Source organism: Eretmochelys imbricata, chromosome 14 (genome assembly GCF_965152235.1).
Source record: "Eretmochelys imbricata isolate rEreImb1 chromosome 14, rEreImb1.hap1, whole genome shotgun sequence".
Taxonomy (NCBI): domain Eukaryota; kingdom Metazoa; phylum Chordata; order Testudines; family Cheloniidae; genus Eretmochelys; species Eretmochelys imbricata.
Genome location: NC_135585.1, coordinates 525,419 through 546,079, shown reverse-complemented (window position 1 = coordinate 546,079; position 20,661 = coordinate 525,419). Strand labels below are relative to the sequence as shown.

General features: G+C 44.6%; 2 protein-coding genes across 7 annotated transcripts in view; one reads left to right on the top strand and one right to left on the bottom strand.

Moving 5' to 3' along the window:
- Positions 1-20,661, top strand: part of ASPSCR1 (ASPSCR1 tether for SLC2A4, UBX domain containing) — an 87,806-nt gene that overhangs the window by 65,982 nt on the left and 1,163 nt on the right. For 3 of the 4 annotated variants that reach the window (XM_077833262.1, XM_077833263.1, XM_077833264.1), the window contains 3 exons: positions 17,417-17,468; positions 18,846-18,915; positions 19,281-19,468. In XM_077833262.1, the coding sequence (XP_077689388.1) occupies positions 17,417-17,468; positions 18,846-18,915; positions 19,281-19,468 (310 nt within the window). Of the gene's footprint in view, positions 1-17,416; positions 17,469-18,845; positions 18,916-19,280; positions 19,469-20,661 lie in introns of those variants that run through there. The other variant, XR_013347873.1, reaches the window with a different exon arrangement.
- Positions 6,068-20,661, bottom strand: part of CENPX (centromere protein X) — a 28,501-nt gene continuing 13,907 nt past the window's right edge. The window contains exons 6-7 of one of the 3 annotated variants that reach the window (XR_013347875.1): positions 18,427-18,572; positions 6,068-7,161 (exon numbers count right to left, since the gene is read on the bottom strand). The gene's annotated coding sequence lies outside the window, so the exon portion shown is untranslated. Of the gene's footprint in view, positions 7,162-17,065; positions 17,588-18,426; positions 18,573-20,661 lie in introns of those variants that run through there. The other 2 variants (XR_013347874.1, XR_013347876.1) reach the window with 2 other exon arrangements.

Sequence of the window (20,661 nt, the reverse complement as noted above, 5' to 3'; positions counted from 1 at the left end):
GAGGAGGATTTGCACACCGTTCTCTGACTTGCTGGCATGCTCCAGTATTGTTTGCCAAGTAGTGAAATCCTGAGTCTGGGAGCAGGTTTGTGCTGCTTGTGTCTGTTCCTGTAGAGATGGGGCTTAGAGAGGAGGCTTCTGCACCCAACCCTTCACTAGGTGGGGCTTGGCTCCAGATGGAAGTTTCTGTGGGGCCTTTGCCTCTGCTTAGGCCTCTGCCTTCCTTAGGGAGGAGGCTTCCTATCCCCAACTCTACCCAGTATATGAGATTTGGAGGGGAGGCCTCTATGCTGGAATCTGCTCCCACTCCCAGAACTAGATGTCAGAATACAGGGGTGGGAGGACAGGGCTGCTCCCTGGGGTTGGTGGGCTTCAGGGTTAGATGGAGTAAGCTGCAGAGAGCCTCTGGCCTCCAATACTGGAGAAGTGGAGATCTGCACTTAGGGGACCTTGGAGCACTTTACCCCAGCAGGGAGGCTGTGTCCTGGCATGAAGCACAGCTAATGGAAGGGCCGAGAATGTGGGACTTCTCTCTCCATCCAGTAACAGAAGCAGGATGTAGGTAATGTTTGTTAGGAACAGCTAGAAGCCCTAAGCCTGACTTGCTGCCAGTAGGCCAAAGGAACAGTTTCTTTGGTGGTTCCATGGTGGGGGAGGGTTGCCTTGCTTTAGTGAATACAAGTGTCCTTTATATTTGTCCCTCCAAAATGTACAGCCCTTGTTCCCAGTGTTCTGTGTCCAGGCCATAGTAACAGGCACTTATAGCGCTTTGTACCCAATGTGACTTGCTAGCAAGGGGGCTAGATGTGTACATGTCCTTGTGACGTTTCACTTAATGCGATGTTCCTTATGTTATTGTAGAACCCAGCAGAGGTTTAAACCAAATCTCAAAAAACCCCAGACAAATGTATCCTGCCCTATAGAATCTTCATGCCTGGTAATGCTGTATTTCTTCATTAACATTTAGGGACATTGGACTGGAAGGACCTTCCTAGATCATGGACTCCAGTCCCCTGCTGTCACAGAGAACCCTATCGTATAATCTTGTTCATAAACATAACAAGCTCCATTTTAAAACTAGTTGGGTTGTTTTTCCCCCTCTATTCCTACTGGGAGACTGTTCCAGAACCTACCTCCTCTGATATTAGAAAGGGTCTTCTACTTTCCACCTAAATGTATTCATGGGTAGTTTATTTCCATTTGTTCTGGTGCCAGCATTGTCCTTTAGTGTCAATAGCTCCTCTCCCTCCCTGGGGTTTGCCCCCAATGTGTTTATGGAGAGCAATCCAATCCCCTCCGAGCTTTCCCTTTGCTAGGCTGAACAAGCTCCGTTAGTCTCCTCTGGTCAGATGAGCCCTCCACTCCCCCGATCATCCTAGCAGCCCTTCTCTGTGCTGCTCCAGTCTGAATTCAACTTTCTGGAACTGAGGGGACCAGAATTGTACACGGTATTGCAGATTTAACTGTCATCTTTTCAAGCTCTATTATGTATTCATTCTGTCTTACAAAAATCTCATCAGAGCAGCAGCAAACATCTCAAAATAAACAGATTTTGCCTGGGACGTTTGCTAGGCTGCATGTTCATTTCAGGAGTAACATGACAGTTGACAAAAGCAAAGGTACTTGTTAGGGAGAGTGCATTGAGATTTGGTTATAGGGCTTTAATTTGAGTCTCCCCATCCTTAGGGACCACTTATATATAAATATGAGATCATCCATTCAGCCTGCGATTAGCCTATTGTATAAATGCCAGTCTATTGACCTTTGGTTTTTAAGTTGTTCTCCTTTCACTCCTGGGGATCAGACGTATGCTTCCCAGTCAGGATGCCTGAACTCTAGGGAGAGGGGAAATGGGACACAGTGGTAGAACCCCAGGAGAAGAGGAGCAGGGACTGGTTTGATGCTTGTTGGCTCATGTGCAAAGCAGCTTCAGATTTTTGTGTCTTCTCTCTTTCTAAAGCAGCTTGTGTCATAGTGTCTCAATTCTACATGTGGGTTACAGAAAATGGGATGAAGATGCAGAAGAGCAGCTGATCCTCCAGTGTCCGTTTGGTTCAGTTTCTTCAGCTTCTGTTCTTTGAGCTCTGCTACAGAGGGGAGTTTGACAGTGTGGCCTGAAAATGGTGAGGCTCTTCCTGATCAGCTTTCAGAGGGGTTTCTAGAGCCTTCAGTCAGCTGTAAAGAAGGCTTTGCCTCTGGCACCCTCTGTTTGAACATGTGGTATGCTGGATAAATACGTCTGACTGTTTATCTGGTCCCCATTACTGCAGTATCTCAGCACCTCACACTCGTTAATGTATTATCCTCACAACATCCCTGTGCAGCAGGGCTGTTATCCCCATTGTACAGATGGTGAACTGAAGAAAAGAGATTAAGGGACTTGCCCAAGGTCACACAGAAGGTCTGTAGCAGAGCAGAGACTTGAACTCAAATCCTGGGCTAGTGCCCTGGTCACTGGATCATTCTCCCTCTACACCGAACTGCCTTGATGGAGTGATTTCTGAGATAGAGTGGGCTTATTCTATTGAGAGATTTGTAAATCAGAGCCAGAACCTTGCAATGGATTTGATATTGAATTGGGAGCCAGCACAAGAGGAGGAATACAGTCTTATTGATACTTCTTTCACTCACCCAATAAGGCTGCTGGAGTCACAAGCATTTATTAAATTTGATAGCCACAGTAAAGGGCTGCAATCAAAATCAGGGAAACAAATGTTGGCAACTTATTTGCCAAGAAGCCTGGTAGAAGGAATTGTTTCTGAAGTGTGTGTTTACAGTATGGTGAGCGCACAGACTGGCAACAACATGGAGTTTTTGGAACCTATAAAGACTTCAAGGCATTGCTTTGATATTTTGTTATTGCTGTTTTTCCTGGCTGCATTATCCCCATGTCCATTGAATTACTTCATAGCTTTCTCAAGGGCAGAACTGGATCATCTGCAGGCTTCTTTGCAGCAGTGCTCAGCAAAGGGGTCCTTACAGCCCCAGCTGCTTGTTTGTGCTATTCTAGATTAGTTGAACTTCTCAAAGATGCTTTTTCCCTTCTCTCCCTCCCACCTCATCCCAGGGACAGACACTGGCATGACTCAGGTCTTGGGCTTAGCAGAGACTACAGCACTGATCTGTGAACTAGTGCTGAGAAACAGTGAGCAGAAGGTACGAATCCCAGACTCTGTAAAAGCCGAGGCAGTAAAGGGAGCAGACGGCCATGGTCCCACCTTCAAAGAATCTGAAAGAACCCATACTCTTCCATATAAATACTTATTTTTTCTAATCAGATCTTAGAATTCTCTGAGTGTCGGGAAAGGCTCCCACTGGCCTTTACCCTGGGGAGGGACTCCAGGGGAGCTGTTTGTTCCTTTCTGTCCCTTCTGTTCTGGTTCCATTTCTTCATTAGTGTCATTTGCATTTCTGTTCTTTAGCGATGCTGACAATGTCCCTGGGCTGTGTGAAGCCGCCTCTGCTGTTGGGCTTGCAGTTCTGGCAACAGTTTGAAAATAAGTTCAGAAGAAAACCTATCCCATTCAGGGTCAGCCCATCATAGAGGCATTTCCAATGGCTGGTCTGGTGAGGCAGACGCTGGAATTCAGCCTTCTTGGTACAGCCTGGAACCTGGCGCACACCTTCACTGTTTGGGGTCTTAGACCATTTCTTGTCTGTTCTGGGCAGATAGGATTTTGGGTAGTAATCTTACTTCTCATAAAATAAGGCTAAGATTTTGTCATGGTTATTTTTAGTAAAAGTCACGGACAAGTCACAGGCACTAAACAAAAATTCATGAAAATCACGACCGTGGTGGCTGGGAGCTGTGGGGTTCCTCCTCTGCCCGTGACAGCTGGAAGCAGCAGGGGGCCCCCCTCCACCCACAGCAGCTGGGAGCTGCAGGGTGACCATATTTCCCAACGAGAAAACGGGACACCTGCAGCCGCGCGCCCGAGGTGTGTCCCCCCTCAGGAGTCTGTCGCCTCTGGAAGTCATAGATTCTGTGACTTCCATGACCTCTGTGACATAAACGTAGCCTTACCCATAAAGCTTTGTGCCTGCCTGTGTCTTACACTGATTTTGAGGAGCTGATGACAGCACCCAAAAGGTGGTATGAGGAAATAGGCATTGTGGGCAGCACTAAGGACTTCCTCAGACTAGATGATTTAGCACAGAAATTCTGCTTTAAAAATGTTTCTCTCCAGCTCTTTGGTTAATTTTCAGGGGCCACGTCCTTCTGACCTCCACGCAGTGGGTCACTGAGTGCTCCTTCTACTGGGATTCCCTTTATCAGCCTTGTCAAGATAGCATGTGCAAACCTTATCTGATAAAGTTTAATTGGCCTCAGACCCCTCTGCCAGCTGATATTTGTCTCAGGGTATCCATCTCAGTGGTTGTAGCCTGCTGGTTGGGAAACTTTATTCTTGGGTATTAAACAGGAAAGAGCTATTTAGGCAGAATGTCCCTTTGGCTGTGGCTCTGTTTATTTCCGTTCTGGAGATGCTCTTTGCTCTTTTGTCAGAGAAGCTTTTGATCCATTGGCTTCCCCAAGTGGTGGTTTCTGTGTTTGATGGTGGGGTGGGGTTTGCTTGCTGTGCAGTATTTCATGCTGGTCGCTTTGGTTTCTGCATCTATATGGTTGTCCCTTAGAAGCACTCATTTTCTTATTAATCTTTTAACATCAGACTACCAGCAGACCTGTGGCACTCTAATAATTTCAGATCATATAATGGAAAGAATGCTTCTCATCCTAGCAGCTGCAAGTTCCCCCTTAGACAGGAGTCTCTGACTGATCGTAGAGCTTCTGAATTCATTCAGTAAACCAGTGGTTCTCAAAACTTTTTTTTTTCCCACTGACCACTTGAAAATTGCTGAGTCTCGGCGGACCGCTTAATGATCTTTCCAAATGTTGTTTGTACTGTTAGCTAACTATTGTAAAGTGCTTTTATAAAAGTGTCATATAAAAAAACTAAATAATGATTAACGTGTTTTTGTTCTACAAATAAAAGCACACAACTCCTTTTAATATCAGTAGTCTCTTCCCCACTACGGCAGCCCCCAAGCTGGGCTGGGAAGGAGGGGATTCTCTCCCTGGCAGCTGCAGCCCTGAAGTTGGAGAAAGTTGCCTCTTTCTCTGGTGTTACAGTCCTGCATGTCCCAAATTCCCTCTACCCCCTCTTTTCACCCCACTGCCCCCCCCACCTCCTATTCCCCCAAGGCCACCACATCACTGTACATGAATATTTTCTTCAGGGTCCAGGCACCTAATTAGTGGAGCCAAGCCTGTGTGGCTCCACTAATTAGGTGGGCAGCCCTTCATTCTCTCATGTGCAGCCGCCTGGGTGCGCACCATAGAAGGAACGATCCGCGGACCACAGTTTGAGAACCTATGCAGTAAACCAAATTACAACATAGTTATAATGTGCATATTTTTGCAGCATTCACTCATTTCAGGGTTTGTGTGTGATGTGGGGAGGGAGGGTGGGGATACGCACTAGAAGTACTGGATAGAGAGCACTGCCTGAGATCCTCTCTGTGCTCCAGAGTACAAACTATTAAAATGTGCAATAAAAACTAAGTCAAAAATGTGTCCTCATGGGTCATTGCTGCTGGTCTAACTGGGAAAAATCCCTCTAATTTAGGCATTTATACCATAATATGCAATGCCCCATAGACCCTGATGTTACTGGTTCCCCCTGGGGTGCCACCTGGAACTGGGATACCACTGAGCCCCCTGACACAGCAACCTGGGCTCCCTCTCACACTGTACACCTGTAACAAGCTGCAAAGTCCTCCAGCCTGCACTTTCACCAGCCTAATACAGGTAAGGATACACCCAGCTGCAGTTACATGCAGGCTTTCTGACCAGCCCCTGCATAGGAAGGCTACAGTTAAGGCAACTCCCAGCTCTCCAGGCACGCACCTCCTCTGGAGTATAAACCCAATACTGTCTTGCACTGCACAGGGAACTAACTATACAGCGTAAGGTCATAAAAATTTGCCTCCTCCCTCAATGTGGAGAAGAACTTGCAACAGTCTTTGCCCCTGAGTTATGATTCCCACACACTTCACTCCAACTCATTCATTTAGATAAAGCAAAAACAAATTTATTAACTACAAAAGATAGATTGTAAGTGATTATAAGTGATAGCAAACAGATCAAAGCAGATTACTTAGCAAATAAAAAATGCAGATAGGAGTAGCAGATTCTCACCCTAAGAGATGATACAAGCAGGCTTTACAGCTTGGATCCAGGTGTTTTATTCACAGGCTAGAAACCCCTTTAGCCTAGGTCCAGCACTTCTCCCAGTTCAGTCTTTGTTCTTCAGGTGTTTCCAGGAGTCTTCATTTGGTGTTCTTCACTTCCCACCCAAGATGTCACTCCCTGCCTTATATAAATTTTGCATATGGTGGGAACCATTTGTTTCAAAGCTTGGTTCTCAGACCAGTCTGTGGAAAAATACTGACATCCCAAAATGGAATCTAGAGACATGTGGTCTGATCATATGTCCTTGTAGAGTCACAGAAGCCATTACTTGGAGGCTGTCTGTAGCCATCACAGGAAGGATTACCAGGTGGGAGATAAGCTTCTCCTAAGGCCTACTGTTTTTTGCTAGTGGCTCATTCCCCTGAATAAGCCCTTCCCCACCCACTATCCAGACTGAAAGCATCTTGTCTAGTGGGCGTTACCCAGGTGTAACTACATTTGAAATAGTTATACAGTCAACATTCATACCTTCAGACAGAAAAATGATACATGCATACAAATAAGATAATCATATTCAGCAAATCATAACTTTTCCTATGCCCCTTCACATGACTTATCTTGTATAAAATACATTACAATTATGTCATAATCTATCATGGTGAAGAATATGGGGTGCAGTGTCCCACCCGACTCACCCTGTTCCAAGGCTTTCTGGATGTTGTGTACCACACTCACCACCATGGTTTCTGAGTGCCTTCGTATTTAAACATGTGAAATAGAACTTCAGATCACTAATCACTCAAAGTCAAAGAGAAAAGGAGTACTTGTGGCACCTTAGCAGACTAACACGGCTGCTACTCTGAATCAAAGTCAAAGGCTGCTCCGTCAGTAATGGGTGGATTCTTAGACTGATGGCCCAAAATGTGAAGCTTTCCTAGATGTAAGCTTAGGCATTGGATCACCTCCTCTACCTGTGGAATACAATTGTTTAGTCTCCTGTGGGCTGTAGTATTTTGGTCTAATTTTGGTTGTTGGGTTTGTTGCGTGGGTGTCGGGTAGTGGTAGTGGCCTGTGATAGATTAGGTCAAACTAGGAGATCTGATGGTCGCTTTTGGCTTTAAACTCTGTGGAAAAACATAATGCCAAGAGAATTGATGATGTATCTTTTTTTGAGACACCTGTAAAGCTTAAAGAATGGACTGTTGGGAACAACCCTGCCCTAGTGGAGGAATGTGAATACTGTGGGGGCAGCTGTGGCACTGGTTTCCTGGATGAACTACTAAGACTTCTCTGTATCTAACTTAAGTGGATAATCACTAAAGAATTTGCCAGGTCATCTTGGAATGTAAATTAACACCTGAACTTTAAGAACTGAACAATGGCGAATGTGCAAATTCCCCTTCAACACAGTATGTACATGGACTACATGTGGTTATAGCAGCCTCTTAGGACTTTCTTAACCAGTTTTGTGAACCATGCAGATTGCAGCACAGTCACTCCCTCTGTGTCAGGATGTTCTTCCTTCTGTTCTGATGTTGAGAAGAGCAGCCTCTCTCAGGATCATTTCTTAAAGTACTCAAACTAAAGTGTGCTAGACATGTTGAGGTTATGTATTTTGAAGCTGCTGTATGCATACTGTGTCCATGAAAGGTGCTCATTTGAATCACTGCTGTTTTTCATGATTCTTGGGGCATCAGGACTTGGGAAGGGCATGGAATTGGGATTACTGGCTGTCTACAGGAAATTGAATATGCAACTATGCAAACAGTCAGTTGTAAGCCTGATGTGTTGTACTTACTAGCCACCCCTTATCTATGTCATCCATGCTTTTACAGCGGCAGAAGTTCTCTAGCTCTGCTCCCATCAGCCATTGCTAACTCTCACAAGAGAGAATTCTTAATGATCCTGAGAGCTGGTCTTATTTGTGTCTCACGTACTTCATCATGAAGCTGGGGGGAGAGGTAGATATGCTGGAAGGCAAGAGTGACCTACCCAAATTGGAGGATTGGGACAAAAGAAATCTGATGAGGTTCAACAAGGACAAGTGTTGAGTCCTTCACTTAGGATGGAAGAATCCTATGCACTGCTACAGGCTGGGGACTGATTGGCTAAGTAAGTGGCAATTCTGCAGAAAAGGACCTGGGGATTATAGTGGATGAGAAGCTAGATATGAGTCAACAGTGTGCCCTTGTTGCCAAGAAGGCTAAAGGTATATTGGGCTGCATTAGTAGGAGCATTGCCAGCAGATGGAGGGAAGTGATTATTCCCCTCTATTCAGCACTTGTGAGGCCACATCTGGAGTACTGCATCCATTTTTGGGTCCCCCACTACAGAAAGGATGTGGACAAATTGGAAGGAGTCCAGTGGAGGGCAACGAAAATGATTAGGGGGCTGGAGCACATGATTTGTGAGGAGAGGCTGAGAGAACTGGGATTATTTAGTCAGCAGAAGAGAAGAATGAGGGGGGATTTGATAGCTGCTTTCAAATACCTGAAAGTGGGTTCCAAAGAGGATGGATCTAGACTGTTCTCAGTGGTAACAGATGACAGAACAAAGAGTAATGGTCTCAAGTTGCAGTGGGGGAGGTCTAGGTTGGATAGCAGGAAAAGCTATTTCACTAGGAGGGTGGTGAAACACTGGAATGGGTTACCTAGAGAGATGGTGGAATCTCCATCCTCAGAGCTTTTTAAGGCCCAGCTTGACAAAGTACTGGCTGGGATGATTTAGTTGGTGTTGGTCCTGTTTTGAGCAGGGGGTTGGACTAGATGATCTCCTGAGGTCTCTTCCAACCCATATCTTCTGATCCTAAAATGTAACCTGCCTAGAGCCACTGTCCCAATGGTCTGACTTGCTGAATTGACCCAGGACTCTAAGGTTTGTCTTTAAGTTTCTGGACTGGACTGTCCAGGATTCTTCTGGAGAGGAAGGCTGGTTGTCTGTTAAAAGCCCTGGGCTGGGACTTGGGAGATCTGGGTTTAATTCCTGGTTCTGCCACACGCTTTCTGTGGGTAGGTCATTTAATCTTTGTGCCTCAATTCCCCATCTCTAAAATGGGAATAATAGAACCTGTTGTCTGTCTTTATTTATATTGTAAGGTGTCTCTTACTGTATGTATACATAACATGTAGCACAATGGGAGCCTTGATTTCAGTTGGGGCTCCTATTTGCTGCTACAGTACAATTAATAATATGTATGTATCCTGGAAATGTAACTTGTGTAAAGTGATTTTCAGCATTCTCAATGTGTGGGATTACAGAGTCCCTCTCCCAAGTCACATTGGCACTGCACTTCTGGACAGAAATCACAGCAAAGAAATGGGGCTGCTGGATAGTAATATTTTGAATATGGAAAACAGCAAATGGCAGATGACTCACTCATAATATAACTCCTTGCATTCAACTGATGGCATGTTTCTAAAATCTTGTTTCAAATATCTTTTGATTCTACTTGCTATGTTGCCTGGCCTGTGACTGTAAGAGTTTTAATCTTTTTTGATCCAGTGAGATTCTATTCCTATTAATATAACAGAACTTAAAGGAGAATGTAATCTCAGCAGGTCTGGAGAATTCTTGTTCTCTTGATGCATTACTCAGGAAAGAGAGCAGAGCTAAGCACTCATTGAAGGGATCCAGTCTGGAGACAATGATTCAAACACTGGAGACAGCTGCTGCATCTTTTCAAATGAGAAAATGAGAGATGACCCAAGAATGTTCACTGAAAACATTCTGCCAAGTGAGATAAGAGTGAAACTCAAGTATTGACACTGTTGACTGATGCAACACTTGGCAGCGTGAGAAACTTGCTGACAAGTTCTGTGACTTTGCGACAGTATGATTTTTTGCACCTTCCTAGACTGAGCAAATACTAAAACCACCACATCTTTATGCTAAAACATTCCATGGCCAATATCAACGTACCTTGATTTTTCCTGTGGTTAAATCTGATGCTGACTTAAAGACTATTACATAACTGAAAGAGCATGGTTCCTACCAGGGGAATGTGCCCTGCCTGTGGCTGACTGGAAGATTCGTGTGCTAGTGTGATGCCTTCTTCTAACCCATGAATCATATTCAACCTTGAGGGTTCAAATTAAATTGGTCTGATACCTGAGATCCATGTAGGAAGCAAAGTAAAGGGTTACATCAGTGACCTAATATTGTACCTAAATTGAAGGGAAAGGCATATATTTGGGATAAGAATTGGGAGGGAAATCGGTCACGGCTGAGCCATAGGAAGGGAAAAGATGTGTGGGGTAATATAAGCCACGGGGAGGAGGCTACAATTTTTGCACGTGTGACCTGCTATCAAGTTCCTTTTTCTCTCCCAATAAAAAGAGTTTGGACTGATGTTTTGCCAGTGGTGGGAAGTGGTTGCGGAGGTGGAGCCTGAAATCTAGAGCTGGGGTGATTTATCAGCTTGTGAGTAAAGAGGGTAGTGGTTCCTACTAGGGTGTGCTCTGTCTCTGTGTGTTTGTGTGGTTGAGTGTGTTTGTCTGTTTCTCCCTCTCTCTTGGTGCCTCACTCACAGGCCCTGCCATGAATTTTCTCTGACCCCTTGGGGCCATTCCCACATGCTGCTTTGATGTGTGTGCCCAGAGCTTGAATGACAAGGAAGTTTTAGTGGTGGCAACGGGAAACGAAGAGAAAAGGGCAGGGCTTTGAACTAAGAGGGCTTTGAGCTCTGAGATGTTGTGCTTAGTTATCTCCTTCAGAATGTTAATTATTCACCACTATAATTGGGCGGGAGGGGAAAAAGAGAGAGGGGAGGTTATTAAAAAATTCCAACACTAACACGCTACAAAAACCTCATTTTCCAAGTCACAGCTGCCATGAAAAGGATGTTGTGTGTAAAGGGGCTTGTGTGTGAGGAGGGGCCGGACGGGGGACTCCTTTCTAAGCCACCCCTTCCAAATAGTGGGATCCCTTCAGACGAATGCAGTGGAGACATCAAAGCTCTCACAAGAGTTTTCTCTGGGGTTTCTTAACCATGTCTGGTACTTTTTAATTACAACATTTACGGAGAGCTGCCTTTGTGACTGGAGCAGGCAAGCTTTGGTCTTGCTGATTGGCAAAGGAAATGTTAAAAGGTCTAATAAATAATGTTTCCTGCCGCTAAAATGTCAATTTGAGGATGTACAAATTCCTGGCTGCTAGGAGGGAGCTCAGACTTAGTGGATGGGGGTGTCTCTTTTCCTGGATGTTATATGCTGGCACCAGTACCATCACTGTGTGCTCATGTATCCCAGTCCAGAGAGCTGTAAGATCACATTCTCATTTCAAGTTTGTGGACAGGAAAATAGGTGATGCCATTTCGTTTTCCCAGAAGTTAATAATTGTATTTAATGTTTATACTAAGTAGCATTCAGATGTTCCAGTCAGGATCAGGGGCCCTTTGAGCTCAGTGCTGTATATGCATAGGAATACAGGAATTACCACATTGGATTAGACCCATAGTCCATCTCGCCCACATCTCATCTCTGAAAAGCCTAGCATTTGAGGCTTCAAAGGAAGGTTCAAGAAATCCCACAGCAGGCAGATGTGGGATAATCTTCCTGCTCACTTCTCTTTCCAGATCATTACTAAATATTTTAAACACTACAGTCCTAGTACAGACCCCTAAGGCTCCTGCTGTTAACCTTTTGCCGTGATGGAAACTGACCATTTAATCCTACTCTGTTTCCCGTCTCTTAGCCAGTTTTTGTTCCATGACAATACCTTGCCTCTCACTCTGCAACAACTGGGTTTCTTTATTAGCCTTTTATGATGGACTTTGTCAAAGGTCTTTTGAAAGTTTGACTAAATTACGTCAAACAGTTCTCCTTTATTCACAACAAAGAATTCTAACGGATTAGTAAAGTATGATTTTCTTTTGAAGAATCCATGCTTGTTGACCATATCATGTGATCTTCCAGGTGTTTTATGTTTCTATTTGTAATGAGCATTTTGACCAATTTGCCAGAAACAGAGGTAAGTCTTTACTGATCTGTAATTCCCCAGATGACCCCAGAGCCCTTTTTAAATAGAATCATAGAATCATAGAATATCAGGGTTGGAAGGGACCCCTGAAGGTCATCTAGTCCAACCCCCTGCTCGAAGCAGGACCAATTCCCAGTTAAATCATCCCAGCCAGGGCTTTGTCAAGCCTGACCTTAAAAACCTCTAAGGAAGGAGATTCTACCACCTCCCTAGGCAACGCATTCCAGTGTTTCACCACCCTCTTAGTGAAAAAGTTTTTCCTAATATCCAATCTAAACCTCCCCCACTGCAACTTGAGACCATTACTCCTCGTTCTGTCATCTGCTACCATTGAGAACAGTCTAGAGCCATCCTCTTTGGAACCCCCTTTCAGGTAGTTGAAAGCAGCTATCAAATCCCCCCTCATTCTTCTCTTCTGCAGGCTAAACAATCCCAGCTCCCTCAGCCTCTCCTCATAAGTCATGTGTTCTAGACCCCTAATCATTTTTGTTGCCCTTCGCTGGACTCTCTCCAATTTATCCACATCCTTCTTGTAGTGTGGGGCCCAAAACTGGACACAGTACTCCAGATGAGGCCTCACCAATGTCGAATAGAGGGGAACGATCACGTCCCTCGATCTGCTCGCTATGCCCCTACTTATACATCCCAAAATGCCATTGGCCTTCTTGGCAACAAGGGCACACTGCTGACTCATATCCAGCTTCTCGTCCACTGTCACCCCTAGATCCTTTTCCGCAGAACTGCTGCCGAGCCATTCGGTCCCTAGTCTGTAGCGGTGCATTGGATTCTTCCATCCTAAGTGCAGGACCCTGCACTTATCCTTATTGAACCTCATCAGATTTCTTTTGGCCCAATCCTCCAATTTGTCTAGGTCCTTCTGTATCCTATCCCTCCCCTCCAGCGTATCTACCACTCCTCCCAGTTTAGTATCATCCGCAAATTTGCTGAGAGTGCAATCCACACCATCCTCCAGATCATTTATGAAGATATTGAACAAAACCGGCCCCAGGACCGACCCTTGGGGCACTCCACTTGATACCGGCTGCCAACTAGACATGGAGCCATTGATCACTACCCGTTGAGCCCGACAATCTAGCCAGCTTTCTACCCACCTTATAGTGCATTCATCCAGCCCATACTTCCTTAACTTGCTGACAAGAATACTGTGGGAGACCGTGTCAAAAATAGAGGTTCAACATTGTAATAGTAGCTATATTTAATAGGCCAGTTAATATTTTTGATAGTAGCTCATTCTTCAGAATGAGAACTTGAAAACTTCCTTGAGAACTCTTGGATGGACCATCTGTACCTGGTGATTTATTGCTTTTTAATTTTTCTCCAGCGCCTAGGCTTCTGCTACCTCAGCTCTGAGAGCACTTCATCTGTATTACCAGGAAAGATCAGGTGTCGGATAAGAACTTCCTCAGCACCCTTAGTGGTGAAGACTGATGCAAATAAATTTTGCTTCTCAGCCAATTTCTTTATTTTTCTTAATTGCTCTTTTTAACCCCCGGTGATCCACCAGACCCCCCCACTTCTTTTGGAAGTTTCCTGCTTCTGATATACTTCATGTAATTCCTTGATGTTTATTTTTGTCCCTTTAGCTGTTTGCTCTTTTAATTCAAGTCTAGTCCTTCAAATTTACTTCTCACACATCCCTTTGTTATTGGCTTCACTAAGATTAGTTTTCCAAATCTGAAGGATCACTGTTTGGCTTGAATAACCTCTTACTATTTACCAGGCTGACTGACTGCTTGCCTTTCTGCTTCCCTTTTTGCTCAGTGGTACTTATGCCTTCTGAGACTCCGTTGTTTTCTTAAGTGACATCCATGCCAAATCTAGGGATTTTACTTGCTTTGCTTTTAAGTTTAGGGCCTTTTTGATCAATGCCATGAGTTTGAGATCTTCCTTTCTGAAATTTAGTGTCATTGTTTTAGTTTTTGGTACCTTATTTCCCCCCCCCCCCCAATCTTGAATTTAATTATATTATGGTCACTGTTACTGAGAGCCTCATCCTCTGTTACTAATTGAACCAGATGCTGCATGTTACTTAGGCCTAGGCCTAAGTTGAGAATAGCTTTTCCTCTTGTGTGCTTTAGAACTAGCTGTTCCACTAAGCTTTCCTTTGAGATGTAGAGAAATTGCATCTCTACAGTTTGTCCTCCTGTGACATTTGACCAGGTAGTGGAACATACAGTAAATATAATTCTCGCCCCAAAGAGTTTGCTATCTAAATGACATGACACAAGTTGAGCATTAAAGACCGTGGAAGGAGGGGAGGAGGAAGACGAAGTTGAAGATATTATCTGAATGTATACTTTGCAGGCTACCTAGGTGTGTGTTTTTGTTTAATAAATGAAGAGGTGATGAGTAAATTACTAACAGGTCAGTAATTAATGAAATTCTGGATGGTACAGAGAACCTGAATAGGGAAGTGTTGGTTACCCCTTCACAATACACACAAACCAGGGGTCACTCATTCAAATTAATAGGTGGCAGGTTTAAAACAAACATAAAGAAATTTTCTTCAAACAACGCACAGTCAACCTGTGGAACTCGTTGTCAGGGGATGCTGTGAAGGCCAAAAATATAACTGGATTAAAGAATTACGTAAATTCTTGGAGAATAGGTCCATCAGTGGCTATTAGCCAAGATGGTCAGGGACACGGGGGATTCAGCCTCAGATCTCTGGGCCATTCTCAGAAGAGGTAGTTAGATTCTGACTATCTCCCCATTCCTGTGGCCAGACTTTGTATTGCAGTAGTGTCTTCTATCATGGCTCTTTACACAAAGATATTTCATTATACGATATTACGAATTGATTGGTAAAGGTAACTGCATAGAGGTAGTATACTTAGACTTGTAAGGCATTTGACATACTACCACACAACAGTCTCGTTAAAAAATTAGCAACATACAGTATCAATAAAGCACATGTTAAATGGATTAAGAACTGACTAACTGACAGATATAAAAAAATAGCTCACTGAATGGGGGAGTTTCTAGTGGGGTTCTGCAGGGATCAGTTCTCTGCCCCAGTGCTATTCAACATTTTCATTGATGATCTGAAAATAATTATAAAATCACTGCTGATTAAAATTTGCGGATGACACAAAGATTGACAGAATTATAAATGACAGGCCAGTCATACGAATGTATCTGGATCACTTGGTAAGCTGGGCCTATTCAAGCGAAATGTGTTGAATACAGCTACATGCAAGGTCAGACGTTGTAGGAATAAAGAATGCAGAGCATGCCTACAGAATAGGGGCTGTATCTTGGAAAGCAATGACTCTAAAAAGGATTTAGGAGTCATAGTGGACTAAAAACTGAACATGAACTCCCAATGTGATGCTGTGGCAAAAAGGGACTAATGCAGTCCTTGCGTGTATAAACTGGGGATTAGTGAGTGGGAGTAAGAAGGTGATTTTACCTCTGCTTCTGGCATTGGTGAGACTGATGCTGGAATATTGTATCCAGTTCTAATGTCCACTTTTAAAAAGGACAGAGAAACTTTGGTGAGAGGACAAAAAAGAGCGACAAATAATTTGAGGGCTGGAGAAAATGTCTTACAGGGAGAGACTTGCAGAGCTCAATTGGTTTACCTTATCAAAAAGAAGATTGAGAGGTGACTTGATTAGTATAAGAATACCATCTCAGGGAGAAAATACCAGGTGCTAACTAAAGAGCTCCTTCATGTACCAAAGAAAGGTAGGACAATGGTTGGAAGCTGAAACCAGACTAGATTAGAAGTAAAACAGATTTTTAACAGTGAATGATTAACTACTGGAACAAACTACCAAGGGAAGTGATGGATTCTCCCTCTCTTGCAGTCTTCAAATGAAAACTGGATAAAAAAAGAGATGTTTTAGTCAGACAAGTTATTTGGTTCACTACGGGGTAACTGGGTGAAATTGTCTGGCCTATGATATATAGCATGTCAGACTATATGAGCCAAAGGTCCCGTCTGGCCTTAATATCTATGAATCTGAAAACATTGTTCCTTGTCCATCTGTGGCTAATAGGACAATACTGTAATCACTTGCTCCCCACAGCTTGACCAGGATGCATTATTTTCACATCACACCCAACTTTCTTTAAAAAGAACAAAACAAAAAGCAAAGTCTGTGTTTGTATAGCACTCTGTAGGTAAAATTCACTAAGGCTAAGCATTCTCTAGTATGATTGGCAGCTTCTCCAAATGAGATGCAAACCTAGAAGAGCAGGGTGGAGGACTGTAGGCCTGGCTTGTGGAGCAGGACTAAAATAGCAAGGGAGACTGGAAGGGTGCACTGTGGTGGAACTATATGGTGGTGACTTGCACAGGACTAGCCCCCACACTGATTAGCTAAAGTCAGCACTGCTAGTTCCTCAGTTTCATCGTAGTTGGTCTCTGTAGCAGACTGTAAGACAACTTCTTTAATTGCATTAATGGAACATTGATCCTCAGCCTCTTCAGGCATGCAGTGCCAGTATGACCTGTCCAAAGCAGGGAACTGAAGAACATTTCAGGCTTCCTTCCAGGAGAGGAAAGGGGCAGCTGTTAGCAACAGTGAAACCAGAATCTGAAGCCAGAGATGTTCTAGTGTTCTCAAGGAGGGAAGGAAGAGCTGGTGATCCTAGTAATGCAGACTGGGAGAGAGAGTGGGGCATGATGCAGGCTTGGTGGTGGGGTGATGCCCACAAGATGGCTATTCTGCACATGCCAATGGGATGGTATAAACATGGGGTGGAGCATGGCCCCTGGGGAAACTGCTTCTCACAGGGAGTCAGGAACTCTGAATGAAGCTGAAAATCACTGAGTAGCAGATTCCAGGGGCTGTCACTGAATGCCACCTAGGCTCCTCAAATATGACTGTGTAGATGATACCCAATACCCTGAAAATTGGCTTGCCCATCCTGCTTGCATTTGCTTTTATTTTAAACTGCGCTCCAGAAGATGCAGCCAGGACATAGCTGGCAAAAAAGTGTCCGAGCTGCTGTCATGTTCAGTTTCAGCCCTCCTGCAACTCATACAGTTGCATTTATTTTAAGGGGCTTTGCTGCCCACAGTAGGGATTGGTGCTTTGGGGGTGGAGAGGGTTGATGAGCAAATACCCATGTTTTCATGGCTGCCGTGCCTTTGCCCTGGGTTGGGGAAGAGATTGGACTTCCCTTAGAGATGTATGTAATGTCCGAGGCAGGCTGGCTGTGACAGCCCTGCAGTTTGCCCTGTCCCTTTCTCATCCATCTCTTTTCCTTTTGCTTCAGGCTAACCTCTTCCCAGCGTCTGTCATTCACTTTGGATCTGAGGAGCACAGAGGTGAGTTCTCTCTCTCTCCAGCTGGCTCCTCAGCTGCTGTATTTTAGCCAGATTAATCGTGTCCGTGGCTTCAGAATTGTTCCAACAAGAGATCTCAAACAAAGCTGGGAGTGGAGAAGCTGTAATGAAGGACAGGAGGGTTAGATGGCTCAGGTATTTGGGGGTGGAATATGGAGCCTTGCGTGGGCAGCACTGGTTTGTGTTCAGTGTAAGGTTGGAATGAGTGTAAATCATTAATCTCCTTGGTTGGGTGAAATGAGCTGGGGTGCAGTAGCTCTGTGCTATTCCTAGCAGACAATTCCCCACAATTAGCACTAATTAACTCCTTTTGTTAGCAGAGAGACTTGTGAATTCTGGAGAGAGAACTTCCCAGAGGTGGTACTTCCAGCTCAGGGTTGAGTGGCATTGGTAGGAGAGGGAATGAGGTTTATGTGAATCTTGCGTTGCCATTACCTCTGCCCCTACTGTGAATCACTAAGGGTATGTCTACACTGGAAACTCGCTCCCATGGCAGCACTTTGAAGTGCGAGTATGGTCGCGCTTGAGCGCTGGGAGAGAGCTCTCCCAGCGCTCCTGGTAATCCACCTCCATGAGGGGATTAGCACTGGGAGCCTGTCTACACTAGTGCTTTAAAGCGCTCAGACTTGGTGCATTCCGGGGGATGATTTTTCACACCCCTGAGCCAGCAAGTTAGATTGTTATGAAATGTAACTGTAGACAAGTCCTAAGGCCTTGTCTAGACTAGCTTTGTTCTGTTTCAAAGTTGATTGCCAGTTAATGCAAGTTAACTAACATAATTGTAAATGTAAATCAGGAAGCATTTCTTATGAGATTTTTAGGCTATGGAGTAGGCACAGTAGACAAACATGGAGTGGTGGTCTCTGAAGGAAGTGTGGAAATCCCATTGCTTTAAAATTAAACAAGACAAAGAACAAGAAATTGTACTGTAGGGACCAACCTGTTGTGACTTCCTGTGGAGATGGACAGTCTCTGATTCTCTGGCATAGTTGTAGTGCTGTTAATATTTGTGTTTGCTTCTCTCAGAGGTGTAAAGGGAGTTCTGGGTCCAGAGAACATAACCTCTGAGATGCAGAGATCAAGTGCCTGAAAACCACAAGTTTTGAGGGATGGATTAGAAATGGCAAAGAATAATCAGAACGTTGACGTTCGGTGGGAATCGGCATCCCTTGAGAGGGTCACTGTCACCCAGTGGCTAACAATGTTGGCTATTGTATTGGGAAAAAGCAGAAACTCACTGAAGCACACAAAGGGGGATTAGCTGGAGCTATGTGGTTCTGAGGTGCTGCAGTAACAGTGTCTACAGGCTGGCTGATGATACGATCTTAACAAATGTATGTGTTTGGGTTTGTTTTACAGATTGTTACTTGAGACCAGAACTGCTGGAGTCCACAGTGTCCCTTTCCACAGCTGACTTGCTAGTAGCTAGGTAGGGACTGTGAGCAAAGCTACTTAATGTGAGTGGGCATTTGTGGGAAGGGAAGGGTGGAATCAACACCTCTCCTGCTGGAGAGGAGCAGAACCTACAGGCACCAGAAAAAAACTCCCCTGCTCTCAGGCTCATTTACAACTTTGCAGCTTGGTGAATCCTGCTCAAATGGAGAGGCATGTCTGTTGCTAAATCTGGCAGGAGCTGGAAGATCTGCTTACAGACTGGTATGTGCCCTAAAGCCTTTGCTTCTGGGGTGAAGATTAACCTTTTGAGGCCTGGGCCTGATGAATCACTGGGCTGGGGTATGTGGAGACCAGTGTGAAAATCTTGCTTTCATTCTGCTTTCTTGTTTCTCTTCTCAGAGGCTTGTCCAAATCTCTAGTCCCTTGTGCTCCGCCAGCTTCAGAAACAGCTGTTCCACCCCCAGTTGGGCTAGAGGAGACAGATGGGAAAAGAACTGCAGAGAACCCAGAACCAGCAAGAGCCTCTGAAGCTTCACAGCCAGTGAGAAGCCCCCCTGAAAAAGTACCAAAGTGGCTGAAGCTGCCAGGTATCATCTGGGATCAGAGGGAGAGCTTTCCCTTCCTGCTCTGTGGAAGCTGCCTCTGCAGAGCCTCACTGCAGGAATCAACTGCCATGACTTGTGATCCCAGAACTATTCAGTTTAATTGCTGATGGGCATGATGTGGATCTGATGTCCCAATTGCGATAAGAAAAGGCCCCGAACCTCTGTAAAAGCTATTTGGGTTGTTTCCATGTGCTGGCACAGTTGATCTCAGAACCATCCCCTTTGTCTTGATTGTGCAGTCTTGCTAAAATTCTATCATTAATACTTCATTGTTGGTGCTTATTGCTATGGAGTGGTGGCAATCGCTCTGTAATTAAGATTGCAACTGAGTTTCTATCACAATCCACAGTATCAATCTCTGTGTCAAAATGGTAGGTTAGATCTGGGACATGATATGAATTGGAAGAGAGGTTCTTGAATTATGCTCACACAAAATGGGTCAGCAAAGTTCAAAAAGACCATCTAACATTTTTGTAACCAACCCCCTCCTCTCCTCTCCTTCCAAAAAACCCCAAAGCAGAGCTAAAATCTCTGGCTGAGATCTGATGATAGCTTTTGAAATTAAAATTTTATCATTTGATTCTGGCAGGTGCTCCAGCAAACTTAAAGTAGGGCATCAAGTAACTGGAAATATCAAATCTGTGGTTTAGTCCATTTGCCCCCATATGGCTGAACTGCTTTAGAATGACGCTGGGATTTTGATGCAGGGTACATGGGAGTCTTCAGAAGCAGTATATGCATGATGCATTCCCATGCTGGGTAAAGAACCTTTCTCTGCCCTATGGGGAATATTTGGTTAAAGTCTGTAGTGCAAGAAGTGAAGATGTTAATCACCTGTCCTGCCTGCCAGAGATCTGCAGTGTTGAGAGGGCTGTGAGCAGCCAAGTAGGAGTGGATAGCCGTGTGTCTGGCAGTGGAGGGATAGCCATATCTGCCCTGGAAGTCACACGGTTGTTGTAGGCTCCCCTATTCAGTTCTTACCAAGCTCTGAGCTAAAGTGCTATAATTATACTGCCTGGGTACAGCTGGAGCGGGGAGCCCAGTGTGTTCAGGGCCTCAGCTAGGTCGTTACATGATTGGGCGAGTATGTAGGACAAGCCCCTGTGACCCTGGTAGGGTTTGGAGAAGCAGCCCTCACCCTTTCTCTCTAACAGGATTCCAATAAGAGCTATAAG